Raw genomic sequence first — 27177 nt, 5'->3', positions numbered from 1 at the left:
ACATACTTTTTTAATTTCTGTGCGTTCTGTAAGTGTTATTTGACGCACCCACCGCTAGCCTAGCTTAGCACAAAGACTGGATGTAAATGGATAATGGTAGCATACTAATCCCAATAAGTGACAAAATAATGCAAACATTTTCCTATTTACATGTTGTGATCTGTATAGTCACAGCATGTACAAATAACAAGGCTATATGAGACAGAGACCATTTTTAATCGTATAAATACTGGGAACTTTATTCTCACTAGGCGTATGAGCACAGCTAACGTTACTTGGGCGGAGTGATTAGCGCAGCACACGAGACACCCTGTTGATGGTTCCGTAAACAAAACAAACGTGACTAACTAGCTAGTAGCGAACGTGACTCGTGATCATGGCTGACTTTGAGGAATTGTCAGAGGAATTTTACTGTGTATCAAACCAAGATCCCGAACCATATAGTTTTGAGCCAGAATACACAGACGAGGAGTTACAAACTTTGGAAGCTGTTCATTAGCAAGTTGAATGTTACAGTCCTGAGAGTTACATTTAGCGCCGCTCATTTGTTATTGAGCGATACAGTGTTCATGACAACACAATAATAACAATAAAGGGGATACACGGAGCCCCTATTCACGTAATAGTGTCACTACTAAGGTTACATTACATTAGCATGGCACTGTGACTGTTACAGTATGGCTAATGTTAGTCATCTCAAAACATAACGGAACACTTACCGCAGCAACAGGTGATCCAATTTGTCCTGTCTTTATTATCGATGGGATGGCTGTATCCTTTAGCACACGTTTCATGGTCCGTGTGGCAACTTGCATTTTTTCAAAATAGTCGTCTATAGTAAAACGTTCAGAGCAAACGAAATACTTCGTGATGCTGTTTACAGGTGTGTTTGTAGCCATTGATTCATCAGGTCAGCGTTTTTGGTTGGAATTCTATGAAACATCATAGTATTAGACTACCTGGTCTCCCCTGTTTATTGACGCAGCTCTTTACAATACAGCGAACACCCATGATTGTAAACTATAAATTTACTATCTAGTAACTGCTGACTCTATTACTCCAACTCTGAGCGAACTCTCTGCTCCTCACCACAGGGCGTCTCGTGTGCTGCGCTAATCACTCCGCCCAAGTAACGTTAGCTGTGCTCATACGCCTAGTGAGAATATAGTTTCCAGTATTTATACGATTAAAAATGGTCTCTGTCTCATATAGCCTTGTTATTTGTACACGCTGTGACTATACAGATCACAACATGTAAATAGGAAAATGTTTGCATTATTTTGTCACTTATTGGGATTAGTATGCTACCATTATCCATTTACATCCAGTCTTTGTGCTAAGCTAGGCTAGCGGTGGGTGCGTCAAATAACACTTACAGAACGCACAGAAATTAAAAAGGTATGTATGGACTTATCTAACTCTGGGGGATACTGTGAATAAGCTAAAGTCCCAAAAAGTCGGAGTGTTCCTTTAAAGGAGCAGTTCACTTTCAAATGAAAATTAGCCCATGATTTACTCACCCTCAAGTCATCCTAGGTGTATATGACTTTCTTCTTTCAGATTATGTTCGTTTATCCAGAAGCTAGAATTTTACTTTGTAACATGTTAAATATGAATATTTTTCTTACACAAACTCATCGTTTTGCTTCAGAAGACCTTGATTAACCCACAGGAGCTGTTTGGAGTTCTTATATAATGGACGGATGCACGTTTTTGAGCTTCAATCTGTTGGTTGCAATCCACTGGCATTATAAAATTTGGTAGAGCCAGGATATTTTATAATAGAACTCAGATTGTATTCGTCTGAAAGAAGAAAGCCATATACACTTAGGTTGGCTTGAGGGTGAGTAAATCATGGGCTAATTTTCATTTTAAAGTGAACTAATCCTTTAAATTTAAAACTGGGTAAAAAAAAAAAAAACGTTCAGCGGGAACAGTGCCTACCTGCTGGGTAGTCTGTGGAGACCTTCAGTAGGCACTGCAGCTTTGCATCCAGTAGCATCTGTACCTGTTCTTCAGCTGTAATCTCACCATCTTCACCAGCCTGTCCAAAAAAGGGCTCATTTTGTTTCTCCATTATGTACTAAATATTAAACTACATGTGAGGATGTCATTTGTATTTTCTGTAACACTTTATTTAGTTGGTCCACTTTAGACATTTTAAACTTTGCAACTACATGTCAACCAGTGCTTTATTTGTAAAGTGGGAGGTCCCGGAGCGCAGAGGGGGGGTGGATCCGGCGACTCAAAACGGGGGTTGGAGGTAACGGAACAAAAAAAATAAATAATAATAATTACACTGCCTACGTAGCTTCTCTGCAGGGACAGCGCCAGCTGAGTGGGTGCTATAGATAGATCATTGACGGGGAGCTGCGCAAAACTTGGCCACTAAATATTTAATATTCAGTTATGTTAATGATCCCAATTAAAGTTTTAATTTTATTAAATTGAACAAGTAGGCTACTTAAATAACATTCAGCATTCAATCAAATATTCTAAAAGATGTAGGCTATTATTAATAATAATGTTTATTTATTTTATTACAGATAGAACAAATAAATTAATAATAATGACTGTTATTTCAACAAAATATCTCGTTATTTCGAAATAATATGTGTGCGTGCATCTGTAAATCCGGTGACGCGTGTATTGATTTTTATTAATAAAAACAATAAAGTGTTTTCTCTAAAAGTGTCGACTCAGCTGCAAAGATGAAGTTGACGATCGCCATCTCCGTGTGAACGCACTTATAGAGAGAAATGCACATAAATAGGCCTAATGGATTACATAATCAGAGAGTAGCCTTTTTCCTTTTTCGTTTTGAATTATTTCGTTTAAAGACATTTCAAGCTTTGTGTATTTGATGTATTTGTCATGTCTGTGTGAGGCATACACTGAGTTTCGTGCTGCAGTTCACGTGCAATGCAAGTGAGCGCGCTGGCGCCTCCGTTATATTTTTTTCGTATTCAATAAATAGGCCTACAGGCAAATGGTTGATGAAAATTTGATTAAAATTAAGATACAATTTATACAAAACGAAATTCACTTTAAAGAAAGGCTTTCTAAACAACTTCAACTTCAACGGACAAAATCATGTCTGACCCGCTCCATGTCTCATATTGCGCATCCTATCTTACTCGGTCGTGCTGTTCACTTTTCATAAATCAACATAAATGAAAAAAAAAACAAAAACATTATAATATTTTAACAAATATGAAACTAAATGTGCTTTTTTAATGGCTACAACGGCATAGTAGGCCTACATACTCTCTATTTGTACACATTTCTGCACATTAATTTAATTCTGAATTTTGCACACACAAGTGAAAGGCATTTGTTCAGATCAAGTTCACGGATAATTGTGCGTTATTAATCATTATGATACTAAAATCCTGACAAATATGCTATGTACAAAAAATCAGATGAGCCCATAATATGAACGCATTTACACGTTAAGCATTTTCCTCCCATATATAGAAAACCATTATAAGAACGCTTAATGTGGCAGATTAGAATGTCCCCTTATTATGTCGAAATAACGAGATATAATGTCGATACTAGGCTACTGTGTCCACCGTGGTCTCCTTTTTGATCAGCAGAAACGATTTTTGCTTGTTTGGGATCTGACTGTCTATAGCGTCTTTTTGACATTTTTCCCCTGAGTGAAACGATCGAGGCTAACATCAATCTCAACTCGTACAACAAGCGCGCAAGTCATGTGTCACAAACATTGAACACTAAAACAGTAATTTTATTTTATTTAGGCAATTAATTTTATTGACACGGGAGGTGCCGGATCCAATAAAAAAGGTTCCGGATCCATTGTCGGAGGTGCCGGAACATGTTCCGGCGTGTTCCGGCTCAAATTAAGCCCTGATGTCAACTAACTCTCATTGAAATAAAGGGTTACACTTTATTTTAAGATGTCATTGTTACAGTGTAATAGTGCTGCACGATTAATCGTATCGCAATCGCAATCGCGATGTCAAGCCTACGCGATTATATGACGCAAAATGTTGCGATTTTATATTAAATAAACAAATTAGCGCTGTTAACGCACTTATTAATGCAAATGCTTTTAAACCATTCATGCGCGATAATACATAAAAGAACGAGCTGCCTGTGAATGTCCTCCACACACACACACACACACACACACACACAGAAAGACTCGCGCTAATATCGTGCGTGCGCACAAAACAGCATGACAGAATACAGTTCTCTTTCGAGCTTGAACGAACAATAACACACACAATTATGCCAAAATGTCTTTTTGTCGAGTGTCTTCATAACATAAGAGTAACGTTAGTCTTATGATGAACATAAAGAGTTGTGATGACTCGTGAGAGAATGAGGCGCGTGTGAGATCCGCGTCTCTCACAGCGGCTGGTCTTAAAGGGATAGTACACAGTAGCCACTAATTACATCTGTCGCTAAAGTTATTCTATTTTTTTTTTTTTTGCTTTTTTTTTAATTATTATTATTTTTCTTTACCCCTGACATGTATGGTTATATGTACTCTTGTATGTAAATTATGTTTTGTTCTTGTTAAAATGCAATAAAAAAAATATCTGTCGCTAAAGTTAATCAAAGAACAAAGGGAACAGAGAAAAACACTCACTGCTCTTGACTAAAGAACTTTTTTCTTTAGGCTGATTATCACTAATCTGTGTGTGCATTTATTTTCCTTGAGAACCAAGCAAGTTGACTCATGAAACCATTTGTTTATTATATCGCATATCGCAATCGTAATATTGACCTCAATTATCGCAATATGACATTTTCCCCAAATCGTGCAGCCCTACAGTGTAATTTTATATTTAACAACCTGTACTTACTATAAGGTTAGGGTAGGATTAGGGTTTGGTTGAGGGTTAGTTGCATGTAATTATGCATACTTTATTGTTATTACTATGATAAATAACATGTAACATATGTAACAAGGACACTGTAAAATAGAGTGTTACCAAATAAAGTGTATTTCAAGCATGGCCCATCAAGACACATTTGGGATCAATGATGCAAAATGTATTGATTCACTGTTCCTCTCTCAAAGTTATCGTATTATGCAGTTTTGTCATTACCTTTCACTTTTACTACACTTTTAGTATGGAAAAGAAAAGCTCTGACCCTTCAAGATTTAAAAATATATATATATTCCTTATATGTTCCATGGAGGGAAAAAAAGTCATAAGGTTTGGAACGACATGAGAGTAAATGATGGCAGAATTTTAAGTTTAATTAAGTTTAATTCCCTTTATTTTTCAAAAGAATGGTGCATTATGTAAAGCTGAGTGTGTGTGTTGGTGTGATTATCAAAGGGTTAGTGGTGACATTCTCTCTCTGTCTCATTTCTAGTTTCTTATTGAGTCTGCAAGGGAGTGTGAAGAGTCGAACTTCTAAATACCCTTAAGAAATGAAAGAAATTAAAAGATTCACTATCTGTAATGATGAAAGAAAGGTTTTCAATTAGTGTAAAAGTGTATCAGAAGGGTACTGGATCTGTCATTTCTGCCTGATATTCTGCCTTAATTAAAGACATTTTCTCAGTCATGCAATGTACAGATACATGTACAGTTTTGAGAGCTGTAAATTGGGCTTTGTTCAGGAGGATATTAAAATGCAGCATGTAATTTATTATGAAAAATAACGGGGGGGGGGCTGAATTTAAATACATTTATTAATGTCTTCCCTTCTAATTCTTTGCAATAAATAAATTTGGAATTGACATTAGTCAAGGTAGATGTCATATTTGAAATGCATGAAAGCAAAACTGGCAGAGAGGAAGTGCAGCCTGTTCACTTGGATTGGATTGTCATAAATGTTTAGGTTACATCTAAATTCACAATCCAGAACTACAATAACCGTCATGTTTACAGACAGGAGAGGTGTCAGTCAATCAATGAGAAAACAAATACTTATTTGAAAAAAGTAACTCAATTTTTGTAAATTTAGTAATGCATTTCTTTACTCATTATTTCCAAAAAAGTAATCAGATTATGTAACTTGACTTGTAATGCATTACCCCCAACACTTATGCCACTTATGGATAGTGTTATCTTATGGAGATGACCATAAGATAACACTACTCCAAACTTTTCTAAGCAATTTCTAAAGTATCTCATCCACCACTTCCTTCATATCTACTACTTTAAATACTGCACAAATATTATGACTCAAATTAGCATAAAAATTATAGTGGGAGACTTTTAATCATTTGGGCTCAATGTGTGGGGAATTATACATGATTACGTTCGTATATCCTATGGCAGCTTAATGAAGTATGCAAGTGCACTCTCCGGTGGTAATAAAAATTAATAATAGTCATGCAGCACTCTTGACATCATCAGGCGACACTGTGAGACTACTGACAGTGTTCCAGTCAGATGAGAAAATATGCTTGTCCAATTCAAAATACCTAACAGATTCCAAACGTAGCAAACATTTATGAAAAATGTATGAATGTATGTATGAAAAACATTCTGAGATTGATCTAGAGCCCCAGTTTCTGTAAATAAAAAAGTCTGAACACAAGCAGATTTGTCATAATTACAGCAGAAATACACAAAAATATTGTAGCATTTCAATATGAAATTTCAAAATTTCAAAAGGGGGCATTTTAAAAGGATCAGAACCTCTGAATTAGATGTAATACATTTAGATGTGCCACATGTAGCACATTTTTAGATGATTCTCACAGGACAAGCACATTTACTCATGCATTCATGATTTACTAATTTGTTATAGTAAATTGTTGACAATGCAGTGGGAATAAGTTTTAGGTATATGAAAGTAGCAATTAACATGCAGCACACGACTCAAACCTGCAAGCTGACCCTCATGAAAACTAAATCTCACAAAGCATTCCCAGTTTAACTGTGATTTGCTGCTTATTACAAAATTGTGAGGTTATACAGTCCATGAATGAGCATATTTTTTTGCTGTTGTGAACAATCCGTCAACAACATATAATGGAATGCTAAAAAAAAAACATGAATGCATATTATTCCATACTCACATGAGAAATTGTTACCATAAAGGTCTATTTCCAATATGGTCAATTCAGTCATGTTAAATAACATGATGAATGACAAATAAACTAATTGAATTGCTGACTAATACCAATTTAGAAAAATATGTATTTTTTTTTATTATTATTTTACAGTGCATGCAGTAGCAACTCTTTATAGTTTAGGAGAGAGGAAAATGGCTGTGAAACATCCCAAGCTTTCATCAACACCTCTACTGTTGTATTTCACGTCTCAGAGGCTGATAATAGGGATGGGGATTACAGAATTGATGAAAACACACACACACACACACAGCACAAATAAGGGGTTTGTATGAAATGTTATGTTCGAAATCTCACATTTAGCCTACAGGTGCTCATTTTCAGGCAAATCGAGACGCAACATAAAGACGCCTAAGGTACCAAGTGAACCAGGACTACCCCAAGTGCACCCACAAAAGAAAAAAACAAACACAAGTCATGTAGACCTAATGTCTTACCTGAGCATCAGCTAATGTCCAAAACAGAATCACTTTGGCGAAGTTCAATAGGAGACAATACCTCATGTTTCTGAGATGATGCTTTTGTCGAGATAACAGGCAGCCTTCTTCCTTTAAGACTTTGTGTATCTCCAGCGACCATGATCTAGTCATGTCGTAAGTGGAAAAACATAATGAAATCTCCCGAAATCTTAAGTGTCTAATAAAACAGCCCAGAAGCACGTGACGTCGTTGTTCTACGAAGTTCAAATTCGTTCACATCTCCTTCGCATCGTAAAAGCAGCTTGAAAGTTTGCAAGTGTAGGCTACTCCATGAAGAAATCCCCTCGGCCAGTTCGGCTGACGGACTCAACGTGAGTGATATATGAGTGAGGCGCTTGAATGAATGAGAGACGCTCCTCCCGTCACAAACAGCAAGTGTCTCACTCTCACTATGGGCGGATCGATCTTGAAATATTGATAGTAGGCTATAGTATTACTGACGGTTTATCGCGAGGAAAGATGTCCTCACGTCAACAATATTAACACAATGCGTGTTAACTAGTGCTACTTCTTCTTCTTCGAAAATGAATACGTATCACGAGCTTTGAAGAGAAGACAATGAATCATGTTAGCAAATTGTTGTGTAGAATAGGAACTATTTCTTCTTCCGCTCATCTCTCAACGCACATGACTACGGAGGCAGTGATAAGCAGAGCTCACTCGCCTTGTCTTCAAAGAGTTGAGAGAGAAAAAGCAACAACTTCAACTTTCTTTCAGATAAGTTGTTAAATGATTAATCGCGTTCTGAAATGGTTGTTAATAAATGAAAGAAGTCTGATCATTTGCGATTTATTTAATATAGCAAACTAATGGCCTTCAAATCATATTGTTAAACTGGTATAGGCTACTCAGTTTATCCTGCTAAACTAATTTGAATAGTTCTCTCAGAAAAATGAAATACCGGTTATTCCAAACTTGTATGATTTTCTTTCCTCTGTGGAACACAAAAACAGATGTTAAGTGCACTTCATCGCCTTCTTTCAGGGAGAGGTCAAAATCGTTGAAGTTGGCGAAAACCACGGGTAAGTCAACTTTATGGGGTGACGGTGACGTCACATAGGCGACATCATGTAGCCTAGTCTTTCTCGTTATGTCTTCCCACAACTGCTAGACGAAGAATCATACCATATACTGTCAAACTCGTAACATGAAAGATTATATAAAAATTCACAGACAACATGTTCACATTCATGGCACAATTCAAACGGGACCAGAAAATAATTATTTTCTCCCATTCACTTGCATTGACGATTTTTTCAACCTAGAGGTCCACTTGGGGTTTTACGGATGGGCGGGACTTACCAGCTCTAAAGTGACTGACAGCCTCACTTTCATTGCATTCTTTTGCATACAATGAAGGTCAGTTGCGCTCTACTGTAAGTCCTTCAGCCCTTCAGCCAGGGAACAGGTGAGACAAGATTTTGTTGTGTTATAATTTACATGTAAACAAAAGTATATAATTATCACAATATGTTACTATTAAAAATGACCATAGTATCCTTATCCCTAATACTGAACATTTTCAGGCATAATTTATGAGTAAAGCCATTTACAAAAAGTGCTATGCTCAGCTACAGTACCAGATAGCAAGATTAATATAAGGTTATTTTGAAGAGGCAGGGTACTTCAGAGAACGGCATCCATCTAGAGTCTCTTTTGAGGGACACTGTGGGCTTTACATATGATCTGTAGTAGCCTACAGTGTAATTGATCTGCTGGTATCAGAAAGATTGTTCAAACCCCAGGGAGGATAAGCTAAATGATTTATAAAAATCAAAATAAGAGTAAGTTGTGCTGTGGAGCTGTCCATGGTGCTGAAACATCTACTAGCAACTGCAGTCCCTTATTAACTGGTTATCTTATTTTCTTTTAGGGGCCGTTTACACAACACCGTTTTCACCTAAAAATGTGGAACTTTTGATGCGTTTTGGCCGTTCATTTACAAGACAACGGCATTTTGGGAGCCTGAAAAAGCAAACTTTTAAAAAACGTTCAAAGTTCAAGTTTTAGAAAACTATACTCCATGCAAACTACAAAAAAGCTAATTTGTGAAAACTGTGACGTCATGAGCATGTGTATTACATGTTCAGTCTATAAGCACATAGTTTTGTGCTGCAGAATACAGCGTTTTTAATCGTTTTCGCAGATGACAACATTGATTTCGTTGTCACTTTTGTGTGAAACACGCAAAGGAAAGACTTTTCGGTTGTTAGTGCATCATTGTTGTGTAAACGCACCCCTTCAGTTCACTACAACTAGTCCACATTTCAGTAAAATGAAGGTGAAAATAGCAGCTAACCTCTTACAAGGGGAAAGTATTAATGCATTAAATAAAAGAAACCCTGTGTAGTAAAACATGTAGTTAACCCATTAAAAAAAGGAATCCTGCAGAGCAAAACGCCAACACATTTTCTCACACATCAGTTATTCAGAGGGACCCTGAGGATTCAGCATTACTCTTATCCCTTGGATTCAATCTGTTTAAAGAGGCAGCGACAGGCCACCGCTTAACCATTTCAGAGACTGAGCGAACACACATTCAGTTTTTCTCTTTGCTGTTAAACATGCATTTGACTTGATCCAAAGTTGGCTGAAAATACTTAATGAAAGACATGCAGCCTGTCTGTGAAATGTTATGTGAATAAAAGCCACATTAGGGATGATGACAGCTAGGGAACAAATCAGCCTAATTTCTCTGTCAGGTTTGAGAAGACGTTCAATAAAACAATCTCAGTTCAATTACTTAGGGTCTCAGGTGGGGATCATTACTTTATATCATTCACAAACATAAAAAAGAAACATTTAATGCCCCCTGTATCTTGTATTCTATGTCCAAATTCATATCAGTCATATCACCATTACTCATCAACACTGATACATAAACAATAAATGGAGAAAATAGTATTAAGACTCAAGTCCATTTCCGTCAATGCTCTGTCCCTTTTTGTTAATAAAAGGCTGCTCAAAGAATGTATAGCTGAATATATTATGTTTTGCATTCATAGAAAATCTAGGAAGAATATCAAGGTCTGCATTTTTTTACCTTAATTTAATACACACTCTGCTTTCAACTTTCTTTGTGACTCTGATGCAATTTTACATTTATTTATTTTAATCTAAAGGATTTACATTTAAATTAGCACAGATAAACAACTAACAGAATAGCAAATTAAATGACAATCTCATAACCATATTATGTTTCTAATTGAGTGTACATTGAACTATCATTTCCTTTCCATGCAAGTGGAGTAATGAGCTTCACGAGCTTCCCTTGAAATAAGTTGTTGGAGTGCAGTCTAGCATTCTTTAAAAATCATAAAGGATTACTCATCTGATGCAATTACTACAAGAGACCATCCTACCAAAGCCTTTCTTCTGCAGACATTGACTCTGAAATGATTAATATGTTTGTATTTTATCTGTTTGTGTCACTTGGCAAGTGAAAACATATACAGAGGGGTAAAAGTCCAAGAAAAAGCTGAAAATATGGGATTCAGAACCTAATTTAAACATATTAAAACCAAAGAAACCTCATGATGAAGAAGAAATCTTAAAATCAAAAAGAAATATGTCAGACTCAAATAAAAAATGTTTTACTTTGAACAAAAGGTTAGAGTTCATGCCTAAGTAAAATGTTAATCACCATTTTTCAATTCTTAAATGTAAATTTTCCAATTAAGCTTCTACTCAAATTGTTATATAAAAAAATATACTATGCAATGAAAAAAGATTAAACTGGGGGAAAAAATGGAAAGATTTTCACTAGTGGTCTCAGACTTTGGGCTCCCACTCTTTGAGGTGCAAAATAGCTCCAATACAACCCTACTACTGTACCAGCAGCACTGCAGCATCTAACTTATAAGTTGAAGACTTTGTGTTTGGCTGGTGAAGGCAGCAGTGTTGAGAGAGATTTATGTGTGGAAAATCTCAAGTAGGGGATATGTCATCCCCTACTGTCTCTAGCCAACTAAATCTGTCTCTAGCCAACTAAATCAGTTTTTACAAAAAAAAAGCCCCAAGTTTATAGGTGGTCCAATTAATCAAAACGGCTCAGTTTTGCTTGAATTGCTTGAAAATGTCACATATTGTGAAAGGAGTTCAACATTTAGGATTTTATTTTAATTGCTTTCTGTAATGCTCTTAGTTTGTATTACTTCCTAGCTGAAGCATACATCCATTGCACAAGACAATACCTCATTAGTGCATGTCTTCACAGCAACTTTGCAACTTCTTTTCCCAAACATTTGACACTGTCTTTTTTATTGTATATTAATGTTCATATTCATATTTTCACAGGGTCATTTTGATCAAACGGTCGAGAAGAAGGCATTAATTTCATAAATGTTTCGTGCTTTTATAAATGCCGACATGTTTGGCTTTCAATATGCATACATACAAACAAGAACACAAACTGGAAAAGTCAACAATGACAGAGATTTATACTGTCATGATCGGACAAAACTGGAAACAGTTGCAGGTTCTCAAAGCGTTTATTAAGCTCAAAAGGGTCAGACAAACAGTTCAGAATAACGAAGGGCGGCGACTCAGGCTCGTGCAGGGACTTGATGGTCTGTGGTGCGCTGGTGCTGTGACGGTGATGAATCCCGATCCCGGTGCTGGAGTGCGGTGAATCCAAAGACAAAGAACAGGAACGGCAGGAAGACACGGCAGGCGAACAAAGACACGGCAACTCCACGGGAAACACAGACACGGCAAACACAGGACCTCAACAAACAATCCGACACTGGAACAGAGAATGGTGTGAGTATATATAGGGAATGGAAATGAACAGCAGCTGTGAACAGTGATTGATGATGATGATGATCAGCTGGAGCGCTGACAGACACGTGAGCGGGACAACGCCCACTCACACATAAACAACAACGACACGAGGCAAGAAGGAAACAATGCATTCAACAACCGTGACAGTACCCCCTCCTCTAGGAACGCCTCACGGCGTTCCCAGACTCCCTTACCTGTCGATTGTAATCATCGATAAGAGAGTGATCCAGGATGTCACGAGCCGGAACCCAACTTCTCTCCTCCGGACCGTAACCTTCCCAGTCCACCAGGTACTGGAATCCGCGTCCCCTCCGCCTAGAGTCCATAATGCGACGGACCGAATAGGATGGTTCCCCATCTACGAGTCGCGGCGGTGGGGGAACCGGGGCAGGCGGATTAATGCGGGAAAAAAAAACGGGTTTAATTTTGGACACGTGGAATACCGGATGAATTCTCCTGTACACTGGAGGGAGGTTGAGGCGGACTGCCACCGGACTAACAATCTTGGTGACAGAAAACGGGCCAATGAATTTAGGAGCCAGCTTATTGGATACGGAGCGGAGCGGAATGTTCTTAGTAGAAAGCCACACTTTGGAACCGACGACGTATACGGGAGGCCTAGACCGGTGGCGATCGGCCTTGGCCTTGATGCGCGCCCGCACACGGAGGAGAGTCTCACGGGCTCTTGTCCATGTGTGGTGACACCTCTGGACAAAGGCGTGAGCGGAGGGGACCGCGACTTCGGATTCCAGACTGGGAAAGACCGGTGGCTGGTATCCTATACTACACTCAAAAGGAGATAGGCCCGTAGCTGACACTGGCAACGAATTGTGGGCGTACTCCACCATAGGCAGTTGCTGACTCCAGGAGGAAGGATTCCTGGCAGCCGTACATCGCAAGGTTCTCTCCAGGTCTTGGTTGGCTCTCTCAGTTTGACCATTGCTCTGAGGGTGAAACCCGGAAGACAGACTGACCGTCGCCCCCAGTAACTTACAAAACTCTCGCCAAAATTTGGACACAAATTGGGGACCCCTGTCGGAAACCACGTCTGTCGGGAGGCCATGTAACCGAAAGACGTGATTAACGACTGCAACCGCTGTCTCCTTGGCTGAGGGTAATTTGGGCAAGGGAACAAAGTGGGCTGCCTTCGAGAATCGGTCCACCACGGTTAAAACTACCGTGTTACCCTGGGAGGGTGGGAGGGCGGTAACAAAATCTAGAGCGATATGGGACCAGGGTCTCGAAGGCACCGACAGCGGTTGGAGTAACCCATCTGGGGGTCGATTAGACGACTTACCAATAGCACAAACTGAGCAAGCCAAAACAAAATCGTGAACATCGCGAGCCATAAGCGGCCACCAGAATCGTTGTTTGACCAAATAGAGGGTGCGACTAACTCCTGGATGACAGGCTAGACTAGAACAATGGCCCCACCGAATAACGTCTGGACGTAGTTCCTCCGGCACAAATAAGCGGTTCGGTGGGCACCGGATCGGGGGCGTTACCCCTTCTAGAGCCTTCTTGACTCTCGATTCGACCTCCCAAGTGAGCGTAGAGATAATTAGGGTCTCAGGAAAAATACGTTTGGGAGTAGGTGCGTGTTCGGATCGATCAAAAATACGCGACAAAGAATCGGGTTTGATGTTTTTGGAACCCGGACGATACGAGAGGGTAAAATCAAAACGGCCGAAAAAAAGTGCCCACCGCGCCTGCCTGGAGTTCAACCTTTTAGCGGATCTAATGTACTCCAGATTCTTATGATCCGTCCAGACAATAAAAGGTACCCCGGACCCCTCTAACCAATGACGCCATTCTTCCAAGGCTAACTTGACCGCCAACAACTCCCTGTTGCCAATGTCGTAATTTTGTTCAGCTGGTGATAAGCGATGGGATAAAAACGCGCATGGATGCATCTTGTTGTCTGAGGGTGAGCGTTGTGAAAGAACTGCGCCTACCCCCACCTCTGACGCGTCGACCTCCACCACAAACTGGCGTGAGGAATCAGGGGCGATTAAGATGGGAGCCGAAACAAAGCGGCTCTTGAGGTTGGAAAAAGCAGTCTCGGCTGCTTCCGACCACCTGAACGCAGATCTGGGGGAGGTCAAGGCAGTCAGAGGTGCGGCTAGTTGGCTAAAGTTGCGAATAAAACGCCGGTAGAAATTGGCGAACCCCAGAAACCTCTGTAGGGCCTTACGGGAATCTGGGTTTGGCCACTCTACCACAGCCTTAACTTTGTCAGGATCCATACGCATACCCTCAGCCGACACGATGTGTCCTAAGAAAGGAACCGACTGTGCATGAAAAGCGCATTTCTCCGCCTTGACAAAAAGCCCATTCTCTAGCAACCTCTGGAGTACTCGTCGGACGTGCTGCACGTGTTCCTGGAGAGACGAGGAAAAAATCAGAATGTCATCCAGGTAGACATAAATAAACTGATCGATCATGTCTCGCAGCACGTCATTGACGAGTGCCTGGAAGACTGCGGGACTGTTGGACAAACCGAAGGGCATGACCAAGTATTCAAAGTGCCCCCTAGGGGTGTTAAAGGCAGTCTTCCATTCATCCCCCTTCCTGATACGGACCAAATGATAAGCATTACGCAAGTCCAGCTTTGTGAAGATGGATGCTCCCTGCAACCTCTCGAAGGCTGAAGACATCAGCGGCAAAGGATAAGTATTCTTTACCGTGATGTTGTTCAGCCCCCGGTAATCAATACAAGGTCGCAGCGATCCATCCTTCTTCCCCACAAAAAAGAACCCCGCCCCCGCTGGAGATGAGGAAGGTTGGATGAACCCGGATGCTAGAGAATCAGAAATATATTTCTCCATAGCCTCCCTCTCCGGAACCGAGAGTGAATAAATCTTGCCCTTAGGCGGAGACTTACCTCACAGTAAATCTATAGCACAGTCGTAGGGACGGTGCGGAGGGAGAGAAGCAGCCCTTGACTTACTGAACACTTCCCTCAGGTCACGGTACTCCGCGGGCACGTTTGATAAATCCACTGCTTCCTCCTGCAACACAGGAACAGAGACAACAGAACAGGCAGACACAAGACAAGAACTATGACATTCAGCGCTCCAGGCTGATATGGTTCTCTGTTTCCAGTCAATGCGGGGGTTGTGTTGATGGAGCCAGGGGTGACCCAAGACAATGGGGGTGTGATGGGAGTCCGTGATGTAGAATGATATTGTCTCTGCATGGTTTCCTGAGGTGATGAGTGTAATGTTCTCGGTGGCCTGGGAGATGGTGGGTAGTGACTGTCCATTGAGTGCATGTACAGTGATTCTCTGGGGAAGTGTTCTGAGTGGGACTTGAAACTGTAGTGCAAAGGTGCGATCCATAAAATTACCTTCGGCCCCAGAGTCCACCAGTGCGGTGCAGTGATGATCGTGGACAGACCATCTAAGTCTTCCCGGGAGGATGGTGGATGTGGATGAGGACTTTTCGGCGGAGATCCCACCCGATAGTAGCCTCATACTTACTATCGGGCTTGACCTTTTACCGGGCAGTTGTTAGCAAAGTGTCCCGCTCTCCCGCAGTACAGGCAAAGGCCAAGGGATCTCCGCCTCTCCCTCTCCTCCCGGGAAAGTCGAGCTCGACCCACCTGCATGGGCTCGGGATCGGAGGGACCGACCGCGTCCATGCCACTGGACCACTGATGTTCCACCCCCCCACGAGGCAGGCTGGGTGGAGCGCGTGGTCCGACCCGGGCTAGTCGGGCGTCCACCCTCAGCGCCAGATCGATGAGTCCATTCAGTGAGGGGGGTAGGTCCAGGGCGTAGATCTCCCTCTGGACGCGGTCGGCCAGCCCATGCAGGAACCTATCCCACTGCGCTTCCTCGTTCCAGCGACACTCGGCCGCCAGGGTCTTGAACTCAATGGCGTAATCTGAAACAGATCGTTCTCCCTGGCGTAGATCAGACAAGACCCTGGCAGCCTCTCTTCCCGCGACCGCGCGGTCGAAAACTCTTCTCATCTCCGAAGAGAGCGCCTGGAACGAGGAACAGCATGGTTCTTGATTCTCCCACACCGCCGTCCCCCATAGTGCCGCTCTCCCAGTCAGTAGAGTGAGTACGAATGCCACCTTCGTCTCCTCTCTCTCAAATGTCCGGGGCTGGAGTGCAAAATGCATGCCGCATCGAGTCAAAAACGGCCGGCAAAAGTTAGGCTCACCAGAGTATGGCTCAGGAGTCGGAAGGCGAGGTTCCAACTGGGAGGCGGGCATCGGTGGTGTGGGAGGGACGGGCGGTGCGGCTGGCGCAGCGGGAGGTTGCAGCTGTTGAAAACGCTGGGTCAGCTCGGACACCTGCGTGACGAGAGCCTGAATCGCGCGCGCCGCTTCCCCTTGATGACGGTCCTGAGCGTCCATCCTTTGAATACTTGCACGAACAAAGTCATCCATTGTTGCGGCGGCGGCACCTGCTGCTTCCATGGATCGGTCGGATTGTTCTGTCATGATCGGACAAAACTGGAAACAGTTGCAGGTTCTCAAAGCGTTTATTAAGCTCAAAAGGGTCAGACAAACAGTTCAGAATAACGAAGGGCGGCGACTCAGGCTCGTGCAGGGACTTGATGGTCTGTGGTGCGCTGGTGCTGTGACGGTGATGAATCCCGATCCCGGTGCTGGAGTGCGGTGAATCCAAAGACAAAGAACAGGAACGGCAGGAAGACACGGCAGGCGAACAAAGACACGGCAACTCCACGGGAAACACAGACACGGCAAACACAGGACCTCAACAAACAATCCGACACTGGAACAGAGAATGGTGTGAGTATATATAGGGAATGGAAATGAACAGCAGCTGTGAACAGTGATTGATGATGATGATGATCAGCTGGAGCGCTGACAGACACGTGAGCGGGACAACGCCCACTCACACATAAACAACAACGACACGAGGCAAGAAGGAAACAATGCATTCAACAACCGTGACATATACTGGTAATATATATATTTTTTAAATGCATGTAGCATCCTAAAGCACAAACAGAGACATGCTCCCAACTTATAGGGTGAAAAATTAACTAACTAAATAAATATATTAATTAATTAATTAATTAATTAATTATTAATTAATAAATAAATTATTAATAACCATAATTATTAAAATATAGATATAAAATAATACAAAAAGTTCAACTGTTTAGAAGCATAGTCAGACTGCCATTGACTACAGAGCTCTGTATAAGTATCTCTATCACAGGTTTATCTCATAGCTGAATTTTTTTTATATATATATATATATATATATATATATATTTTTTTTTTTTTTTTTTTTTCTCTTATTATGGTGAAATTGATTTGATAGACTTGCCTTTTTCATTAAATATTGTCAGTATATTTACTCTGAGTTAAACATTTCTTAAAGGCTTTCTGATTGATTTATTACTATTTAATACGGCAGCCCCATCAAATGCCCAGAGGATGTTGTCTCATTTTATTGTCATCAACGGTACAACAACAAGGAAAGAGTTCATGCTCAGATCCAGGGCTGCGTTTCCCAATAGCATCGTAAGCCTAAGTAGATCGTATTGCCACCAATGGTCTCTATGATCAACTTAGCTCGCAAAGCTTTTAGAAACGCAGCCTGTATCTAAAATTTAGCCCTGTTGAAATAACAGTCCACCCTAAAATTAAAGCAGGGGTGTCCAAACTCAGTCCTTGAGGGCCACTGTCCTGCAGAGTTTAGCTCTGGGCTGCGTTTCCCAAAAGCATCGTAAGCCTAAGTTGATCGTAAAAACGATCGTACGACTGATCTTAATATTACGGTCTGTTTCCCAGAAGCATCGTAGCTTAAGTAGCACTTGAAAATCTTCGTAGATCTACGAGTGCTCTAGACTAGAGTAATCGTACATCCCCAAGTGCATCGTAAGAAGACAGATTTATGAGGACACCTGCAGGACAACCGGCAGATTACACCTTTAACTTTATTCAAATGCAATGTGATTATAATATAAGGTTTTGATTGTACTTTATTGTACACATTTCATTAATCTTTTTTGTTGTTGGTTAAATTAATGTATAAATAATTAAAAAGGTCAGAAAACAAAACAAACAAAAAATGAATGAATGAACAAACAATAAAAAAAGAAAACCTTTAAATCTGTTAAAAATTACATCTTTGTTTTGCTCTATATCCTCTAAATAAAATCTTAATGAGCAGGGGACATCTGAAAATGTATGGTTTTTTTTTTGTTGTTTTTTTTTTGTTTTTGTTTTTTGCCATTTTGTCAGTGACTCCGCCTGTAGGTGCTTTAAATAGAGTTGTCTTGATTGCTAATCCACAACAGATGACAATTTTTAGGTTAAACGTTCAGAATACGATTCCATATAAGGTTATATTTCAGCAGTTCGCGAATGGACAGCGACTCTTAAGTAGTACGTAGAGCGCGTTCTCGCGCGTTTATGTTAAAGTCCACATGAAATCAAAATTGACCATATTTACTTTGTTGGCCTAAATTGATCGTTTTGTGGTGAACAATTCATCCATGCAAGTCAATCCACACAAAAAAATGTTTTGGCTTCGTAATCTTTAATCAAAATCTGAAAATGCCCCTCCCCTCTGCTTTGGAGGACCTTCCCTGGTGACGTAGGTTTGAGGACTAGGGTTTGGGAAACGCTTAACCACTCCCCTCAAACCGTTAGTCTGTTATGAGCAGAGATGGAGAGGAGGAGCGCTAGAATAAAACACTGCCCTCTGTTCAATATTCCGTTTCACTGGGAAATATGTCACAACACTGGAGAAAAGTCGTTTGCAACTTCCGGTTCACGCGGACTTTAAGTGCATTTTTGGGAAACGCTCGTGGAATTGCTGCGAGCGTTCGTAACCTTGCACGTAGAAAGCGCTCTTAAGAGCTAAAATACATCGTTATCGGGAAACCCGGCCCTGGAAGTTTCTAGAATGCTTAGTAAGACCTTGATTATCTGGTTCAGGTGTGTTAAATTGGGGTTGGAGCTAAACTCTGCAGGACATTGGCCCTCCAGGAGCAGGATTGGACATCCCTGAATTAAAGGAACCGTATGTAAGATTGTGGCCAAAACTATTACTGCAATCACTTTCAAATTACTGTAGAGTGGGGTATCCCCTCCCCCTCCCCCCTGACTCGAGGTTGCCAGATAGGCTGGCATTTTTGTATAATTTTTTGTAAACATTTTGTACAAACGTGCCGACACGTTTGTAGCTGCAGCTGTGGTAACTAGAGCAGAGCTGGCAACCCGGATGCCGAAACACTACTGACTTCGTGATTAGTAGATAGGTGGAGGGTGGGGCATCAGGCCAAAACACAACATGATAACATCAACATCAGTTGAGGGCTGCAACTTCACTTTTAAATGACAATATCCTGTCCCGACTACTTTTGTCAGTGAAATAAGTATTTGAAATGAACATGATTTCTTAATGTCTAGTGACATATCAGGGCCATTTTATGATTAATTGAAATATATTTCTTACATACGGTTCCTTTAAAGCTCTGTGATAATTTACTCACACGGCCAAATTCCAAACCTCTGTCACACACAAGATTCTAAGGAATGTTGAGAAATTGTTTTTTATATATATATATATAATTTAAGTCAGAGGTGTCCAAAACAACAGAGGTGTCCTTTTTGTGTGTGTTTGTTCTACAAAAAAAAAAGTCATACTGGTTTGGAAAGACATGATGCAAGTAAATGATTTTGATGAAAAATTTTTCGCTGAATTATGATATGTAAGTGGTATGAATTATGAATAATTACATAACAAGTGATTTGATTAAAAGTCATGTCCTCAAGTAAAACTCAATAATTGCCCTATAATGCTAACATATCAACTAAACACATATTTGGCAATAGTTCAGCTGAAATGCCAGTCATGCTCCAGGCTGATGTGTTTTAATGCTGAATTGTTATGTGTGGAGGTGAATTGTTTTTGTTATAAGGAAACACTTTCAATCTGTTGAAACTCAATTAAGAACTTTTGCATGATATAAATATATGATAACTCTGGAACTCAATCCCTTTGAGTCTCTGCATCATCTCCTCCATCTGTGCTTTCAAATTACTTCAATAAAAAATAGTTCTATTTCTACCACCGACTCTTCTCTCTCTGCTTCTCATGACTGTCAGTAATATCTGCCTCTTAAAAGTTGGCTGATAACTGATCTTGAGCTATAAAGGCATTTAATAAACAAAACATTTTCTATTATTAATGACAGATTATTCAAGACAGACATTAAATTAGCTCTGCTGTGATACATTTCTTCATTGTGAGAAATGGTAATAACCTCCTAATTATAATAGCAATCACCTGCTCTAGGAAACAGTGTTGATCTCTTTCTACATTCAAAAGATGAAACACTTGATCTTGCTGGCAAACTCATGAAAGTAAGTGTAAATTCCTAATTTGTCAAATGTCAAAGGCATTGAAAAAGTCTTTATAGCAGTGTGCAAAGCTGCTAGATGCATCCAAATCTGCAATGCATGCTAATTGGTAACTGCAGGGGAGTATTTTAATGTCTTTCTATAAATGGATTAGATTGATTGAGTTTCCTCACCAGATGTGATTGCTGTTACGGCCGTGGCAGGGACACACTTCTAATTTACCCATAACCTTCAATGATGAGGGCCAGCTTTCTCTCTTTGTTAGTATAATTGAATCTGTTCTCCTATGACCTCCAGAGGTTAAGATAGAAATTTCATTTCAACTCAAAAGCTCCAGACATTATTTTAGATAAATAATGTAGAATTAAATGTCAGATTAATCTTTCTCTGAAAGTTATGTTTCCAGATCTGGATACAGTAAAAGCCAATTCCACAAGTGTTAGCAAATGCATCAACTAAAAAAAGAAAACATATTTTGTCATGCATTAAATATAAGTCATAAGTATTTTTGTATATATGGAATCACTCACCCTCATGTCATTCCAAACCAGTCTTTTCGTTCACCTTCGGAACACAAATGAAGATATTTTTTGATGAAATCAGGCACCCGAGAGCTTTCTGTATTCTCCATTGACAGCTACGCAACTACCACTTTGATGCTTCAAAAAGTTCATAAAGAGATCGTAAAACTAATCCATATGAATTGAGTAGGCCAGTCCAAATTTTCTGGGGGGAAAACACGATCGCTTTATATGATGAACAGAATTAATTTAGGCTTTTATTCAAATTTAAACACTGATCAGCGAAAATGGACAGAAACTCAACCGAACCTGCTTGACGTGCATTGTTGAAGAAATCAACTAGCAAGTCAAGACTGTTTCCCGAAACCATACTGTCGCAGATTTGTCGTTCAACCACGTTGTTTGATGTCATGCAGGTGGTGGAGTAATAACTTCTTTTAATTAATACATTTTAGATTGATTTAATGCAGATTTTTGCTTTATTTCCAGAGTCAATCATATGCTCCTCCTTTCGCACTAGAGTACGCACATGCACACTCTTCAAAAACGGCACTTTAAATCTCTTGAAGGCAGTGGCGGTTCTACATTGAATTACACCCTGGGAGAGACCCCCTTCGAGCGCCCCCATAACCCCCCCCCCCCCCCCCCCATATAATTTTTCTTACCCCATTGGCAGATCATGTTTTGCTTGTTTTAAGCAAAAACTACATTTTTATTTATTTCCCCAAAAAACAAGACTTAATATCTTATGCCATTTTACTACTTTAGTAAAATAACGTTATGCATCTTTATTTAAGAATGTTTGATATTTGGACTGGAAACAAGACAAAAATACTTAGCAAGAAAAGCATTTTTTGCAGTTTAATAACTGAACTTTTAACAGTTTTGTTGCAAAGCACAATATTATGGTGAAATTAGATCTCATGTTTGAGTTAAAACCGAATTGTTGTTAAGCATAGCAAGAATCATAGCAAAAAGGCTAACAAATAAGAGCTATATCCATCAATTAATATTGCCCCTTCATTCATGACATGGATACTGTAATCATACAGAGAAAACATAGTTGCATACCTTTATCTTTCGCTCATTTCTAAATTGGGCACCTGATGGCTTTGACCTTTCTTGTCCATCTCTTATTTGGCACTCGACATCGACAATCAACAGATTTCCCTGTTATTCCTGGCTTTTTTGGAGTAAAACAGTGATTCCACTGTTACCACTTTATCTGTGTGTAATGTTGTAGTAGCTCAAAGTTTTTTGCTGTTTAAACTGTACCATTCCTTTATTACTGTGATTACTGGTGAAAACAGCCAATGTGCTGAAATTTTAGAAGAGCATCAATTCATGGATAAAATATAACTAAATATAACTAAATATGGGGATAAAAGGTTTCTGCCCATTGCGACAATGAAGCACAGCTTGGCAGCACTGCATCTCCATCAATGAGAAAGTCTAGTTTATTATGCAAAGGTTTTAAGTTTAACTGTTGTTTAATGAATTGCAACACTTGCTACCACCTGTCAAACCTAAGCCCATTTCCAATACTTTTTAACCTAAATTAATTAGTTAAAGACAACTTTTTACTAAAATTGACTAAAACTTGACTTAAACCTTTTTGCGTTTTCGTCGACTAAAACTTGACTAAAACTATAAAGTTTATAAGTGACTAAAATGTGACTAAAACTAAAAAGCATTTTCGTCCAAAAGACTAAGACTAAAACTAAAAGAGCTGCCAAAAACAACACTGATTCGGACAGCCGAGCGTTGATCGGCTGTAGGCTACACACTCGTTATTGCGGTTCAATGTGGGATAGAATGAGTGCACTCGATAATGTTGTCCACTATGGTTTCGGACACCACTACAAATGGCTGTTCCCTCAAATAAGGCCCTATTTGAAGGTATATTCAGCCACTGTTTGAACTGCCCTGTTTCGGGAAACCATAGTGGACATTGTCGAGTGCACTCATTGTTCTATCCCACATTGCACCACAATAACGAGTGTGTTCAGCCGATCAACGCTCGGCTGTCCGAATATCACTCGTCTTTTCATCTTACTACTGGAGCTGCCAGTTTACTAAGTTTCAAATGATTATCAAACACAAACTAATGTATGCAAAAGTGGCAGCCTTTGAATGAGGGTATATAGGGAAAGATTTCGAACACAGCCACAGACTCGTTGAAGTGAACTAACGGAACTTGCAATCAAAGTTGGTTAACAATGCTTTTGGGAAACGCACCCCAGAGTGACAATAAAGTGGCAAAGCATTTCAAGTTTTTTCACACAGCATAATTCCTCTTGTTATTCAAAGCAAAACACTCCAAATTATAATTCAAGTCAGCGTTCTTGCACTTTTAACCAAGCTTTATTTTTTTCCACTTTGACATTCTCCCATAAAATAAGCTTGAGAGCATTCTCAGCAACACTATATTATATGAGTTATTTTAATCAGATGTGGCCTATCCCCTTCATTATCACACTGTTTTTCTGCTGTGTATGATTTGTTTTCTTTCACAGTCTTTTAAAAGGCGTTCTTGTTTACTTGTCCCATGAAACTTCTTTTTGTTGTCAGCTAGAAAATTATTCTTGGATGAGACTAGTTATTGCCTACCACAAAATATCATAAACTCTGTCCTGTACTTTAAAAAAAAATTAACAAAGAAGGCTGGCTGAATAAAGCAAAGCAGATGTGAGAACAGTTTGCAAAGTTTGGCAAGAGGAAAAACAAAGTTCCTAATCTTAGAGAGTAAAACAAGCCTTGTCTTCAAACTTCTAAAAAGTGAATCCATTGAACACTCTCTTGCTCTCACTCTCTCTATACGCTTGACTAGAGCGAGCAATACTGTTATGATATGACAATTGGACTGCTTAGGCTGCATTTAATTGATCAGAAGTGAGAGTAAAGATATTTGATACAAAATCAACATTAACTTATGTTGAAGTTAAATTATGTTCTTTTGTACTTTCAGTTTCCACAAAAATGGTCCTATAAGCAGAACAACTGATAATAAAAAATATTACTCAAATCAGCAAATCAGCGTATTAAAAAGATTTCTGAAGGATTATGTGACACTGAATACTGGAGTAACACCTGCTGAAAATTCAGCTTATTAAAAGCTTATAAAAGGACAAAAGTTTATTCTTTACATGGTGAAATATTTTTGTATATTTGCGTGTGTGTGTGTGTGTGTGTGTGTGTACTGGATAGTGTAAGGGGAACGAATATACAGTTTGTACAGTATAAAAATAATTATGTCCAAAATAGAAAGTCCTCATTAAAAATTAAAACACAACACATTGCTGCTAAATAATTGGTGAGCCTCAAGTGCTGCTTAACTCAAATATCAAAGCTTTTCTATACTTCCTCCAAACGGCTTTGTGGGTTTTACTAAACCAAACAGTTCCCGTAAACACTCAAGTTCTTGTGAGCATTAGACCCCATAGTATAATTTGTGCTGACATATATGCTCACTTGTATTCAAATAAATGGGAATGAAACTTCAGAATAACTCAAAGCTTCTCTGAGAGGAAGCATTAACATCTGATTAAGACTTATGATGAAGTATGTAAAGGACAATGTTTATGTTTTACTATTTATCAGAAACTATTTCTGATTTACATGTCTTTAAACTGCACATTCAAACAAAACATTTGTGGTTGGTCACTTAAAATGCCATGCAGGCAGACACTTCCTGTCTAAAGTGGCATTCAAAATTGTAAGGACAAAGCAACCATACAGAAGTCATACATTTCCAATAAGAGTTGATATTTCCGGCATAATGACAATGCAAAGGTTAGTTATACACGATGTGATAATGTCTGGGATACAACAAAGCTGCTGTATGCAAATGAGCAGCAGCGACCAATGGGAAGAGACAAGTGTGGGCAAGACAGAGAAAGGAGTGTTACTGAGAGACATTTTATTGTTCTACTGTATATGATTTGGCTCAGCCCACGTACAATGATATAATAAAAAATGCATGAAGAACATCTCAAACATTGTCAGCATGAGCAAGTTTGATTCTTGCATTGATAATCATTCATCTTGTTCATTACATGATTTGCATTATGCTCTGCTGTAATGTGAATGCAAAGAAATAAATGAAAATCTTATTTTTACCTGCTATTTTATAATCAGATTTTCAAAGCTATTTCCAGTCAAGCAACCTAAAAATATTGTTAGGGCTTCCAGCAGAAGGAATGCCTTCTCTAAAAATGCAGAAACCTGGTGACTTCCGATGATCAAATCACTGTGTGGATGTTCTCTGCCAGAGTCAGCTGAAATCTGGACCAGGCTTCATGCTGATAGCCAAAAGTCTGGTTATGCAAGGCTACCTCTAATCCAAACATACATATACAATCAAATGCTACAATGCATCTGGATTGCAGTGGTCATAGACATACTGAGATGTTTATTACTCCTTGCTTATCATCCAAAATTCTGTGCAAAAAAATAATAAAAAATGAAATATATTACACACTCACGGACCTCTCTCTCTCTCTCTCTCTCATCCCCACTGGTGTTTTCAGAGGAAAACCAGTGACAGTCTGCCTTCAGATCAGCCAAGCAGGTGACTGTCAATCAACGCAGCTAACACATCATGATGAAAGAAACCTTCCTTTTATCTGACTGATCTCAACTTTTCAAAGACTTCCAAAATTATTTTCCCATCCCTGACACACCTACTGAAAAAGAAGCCTGATCATAGCATACATCCATATTTTTGTAGATAGCCGAGATAAGACAAAAAGATTTGGAGAAGAAATGATGTTGTAGATATGACTTTGGGAGCGGAAATGCTATAAGGGTCTGGCTTTTGAAGAGATCACCAACGCTGCCAATACTGTTCAGTCCTTTCGTCTTTGCTATGATGTACTGTGAATGTCTCTCTCAGGGTACCTCATTTTTGTGCGTACGTTTGATTCAGAGAATGAACATATGCACAAAAAGCATGTGTACGCCTCTCTTCCAGATGTGAAATCTATAAATCGCAATTGATCTTGAAATTATGCTCAGCTGAATGGGTTGATCTTGCTGCCTAATTAATGTCATTAATAGAATCAGTCAATGTCCAAACCCTTTACTTGAGAATGGGCGAGCTGCAAGAATTACTTAGATTTCCAAAAACCTGCAGTACACCGACTCTCTGCCAGAAGGAACAGTGTGTACGTCTCTGACGTAGCACTAAGCACTTTTCCATGTCAAGACTGTTTTTACATCTGAACGTTGGCATGCATTTTAGCATACGCACACTTTAAAATCAAATCTGTAGGTTATGCACGTTTTATAAATGAGGCCCAATACGTAATAGGGTTTTTTCCATGACCCTCAAATAGGCCTATTAAAATCAATGCTTGAAATTCAACTTACATAATCTAGTATTTAATTATGACCGCCGCTAGCGTAGCTAGCGAAAGCGGTCATATAGGGATTGTCAAAGGGTTTTTTTTTTTTTTGTTTTTTTTTTTGTCATCTACTGAATTTTTCGTCAACGATACCAGGGACACCGAAACACCGTGGAACATGAAATTTGGTGGGCATGTAGCCCCACTAGACTTTTACGGTAAAATTTTGTTTGGTCCACGGGGGCCACCCCCCCCCACCCCCCACCACCCCCCACCCCCGCGCGCTGGGCCCCCCCAAACCCAAAAAATGCAGTTTTTCCTAAATAACTACCTGAACTGTGGCACCGAGGATGAAGAAATTTTTTTGGTATGTTGGTCTTAAGGGCCCACATCAACCTAGCCCATAATCACTCATTTGTGATTTGCGCCCCTCCCATAAAAAATTAAAATGCAATATTATTCTGCTTTAATCGCCCCTATCTTCAGTTGAGATGTTCAGAACTGCACCATATTTCATGTGTATGATTAACTTGACATCCTCTGGGGGTATGCTAAGTTTTGTAGAATTTCATCCATGGGGGGGTATAAAATAAATTCATTTATGTGCACATTTAGT

General features: G+C 39.7%; 1 protein-coding gene across 1 annotated transcript in view; it reads right to left on the bottom strand.

Moving 5' to 3' along the window:
* The window catches only part of pth2ra (parathyroid hormone 2 receptor a), a gene marked incomplete at its 3' end in the record, with an annotated part of 55537 nt that extends 47902 nt beyond the window's left edge, over nt 1-7635 (bottom strand). Inside the window, exons 1-2 of the mRNA XM_081367969.1 lie at nt 7510-7635; nt 1945-2044 (exon numbers count right to left, since the gene is read on the bottom strand). Of these exons, the coding sequence (XP_081224095.1) occupies nt 1945-2044; nt 7510-7575 (166 nt within the window). The 5' untranslated portion in view covers nt 7576-7635. The remainder of the gene's footprint in view (nt 1-1944; nt 2045-7509) is intronic.
* Nucleotides 7636-27177: the final 19542 nt, after the last annotated feature.

This window comes from Scardinius erythrophthalmus (assembly GCF_964197995.2).
Source record: "Scardinius erythrophthalmus genome assembly, chromosome: 6".
Lineage (NCBI taxonomy): Eukaryota > Metazoa > Chordata > Actinopteri > Cypriniformes > Leuciscidae > Scardinius > Scardinius erythrophthalmus.
The sequence above is the reverse complement of the archived record's forward strand: the minus strand, read 5'-3'. Positions and strand labels throughout refer to the sequence as shown.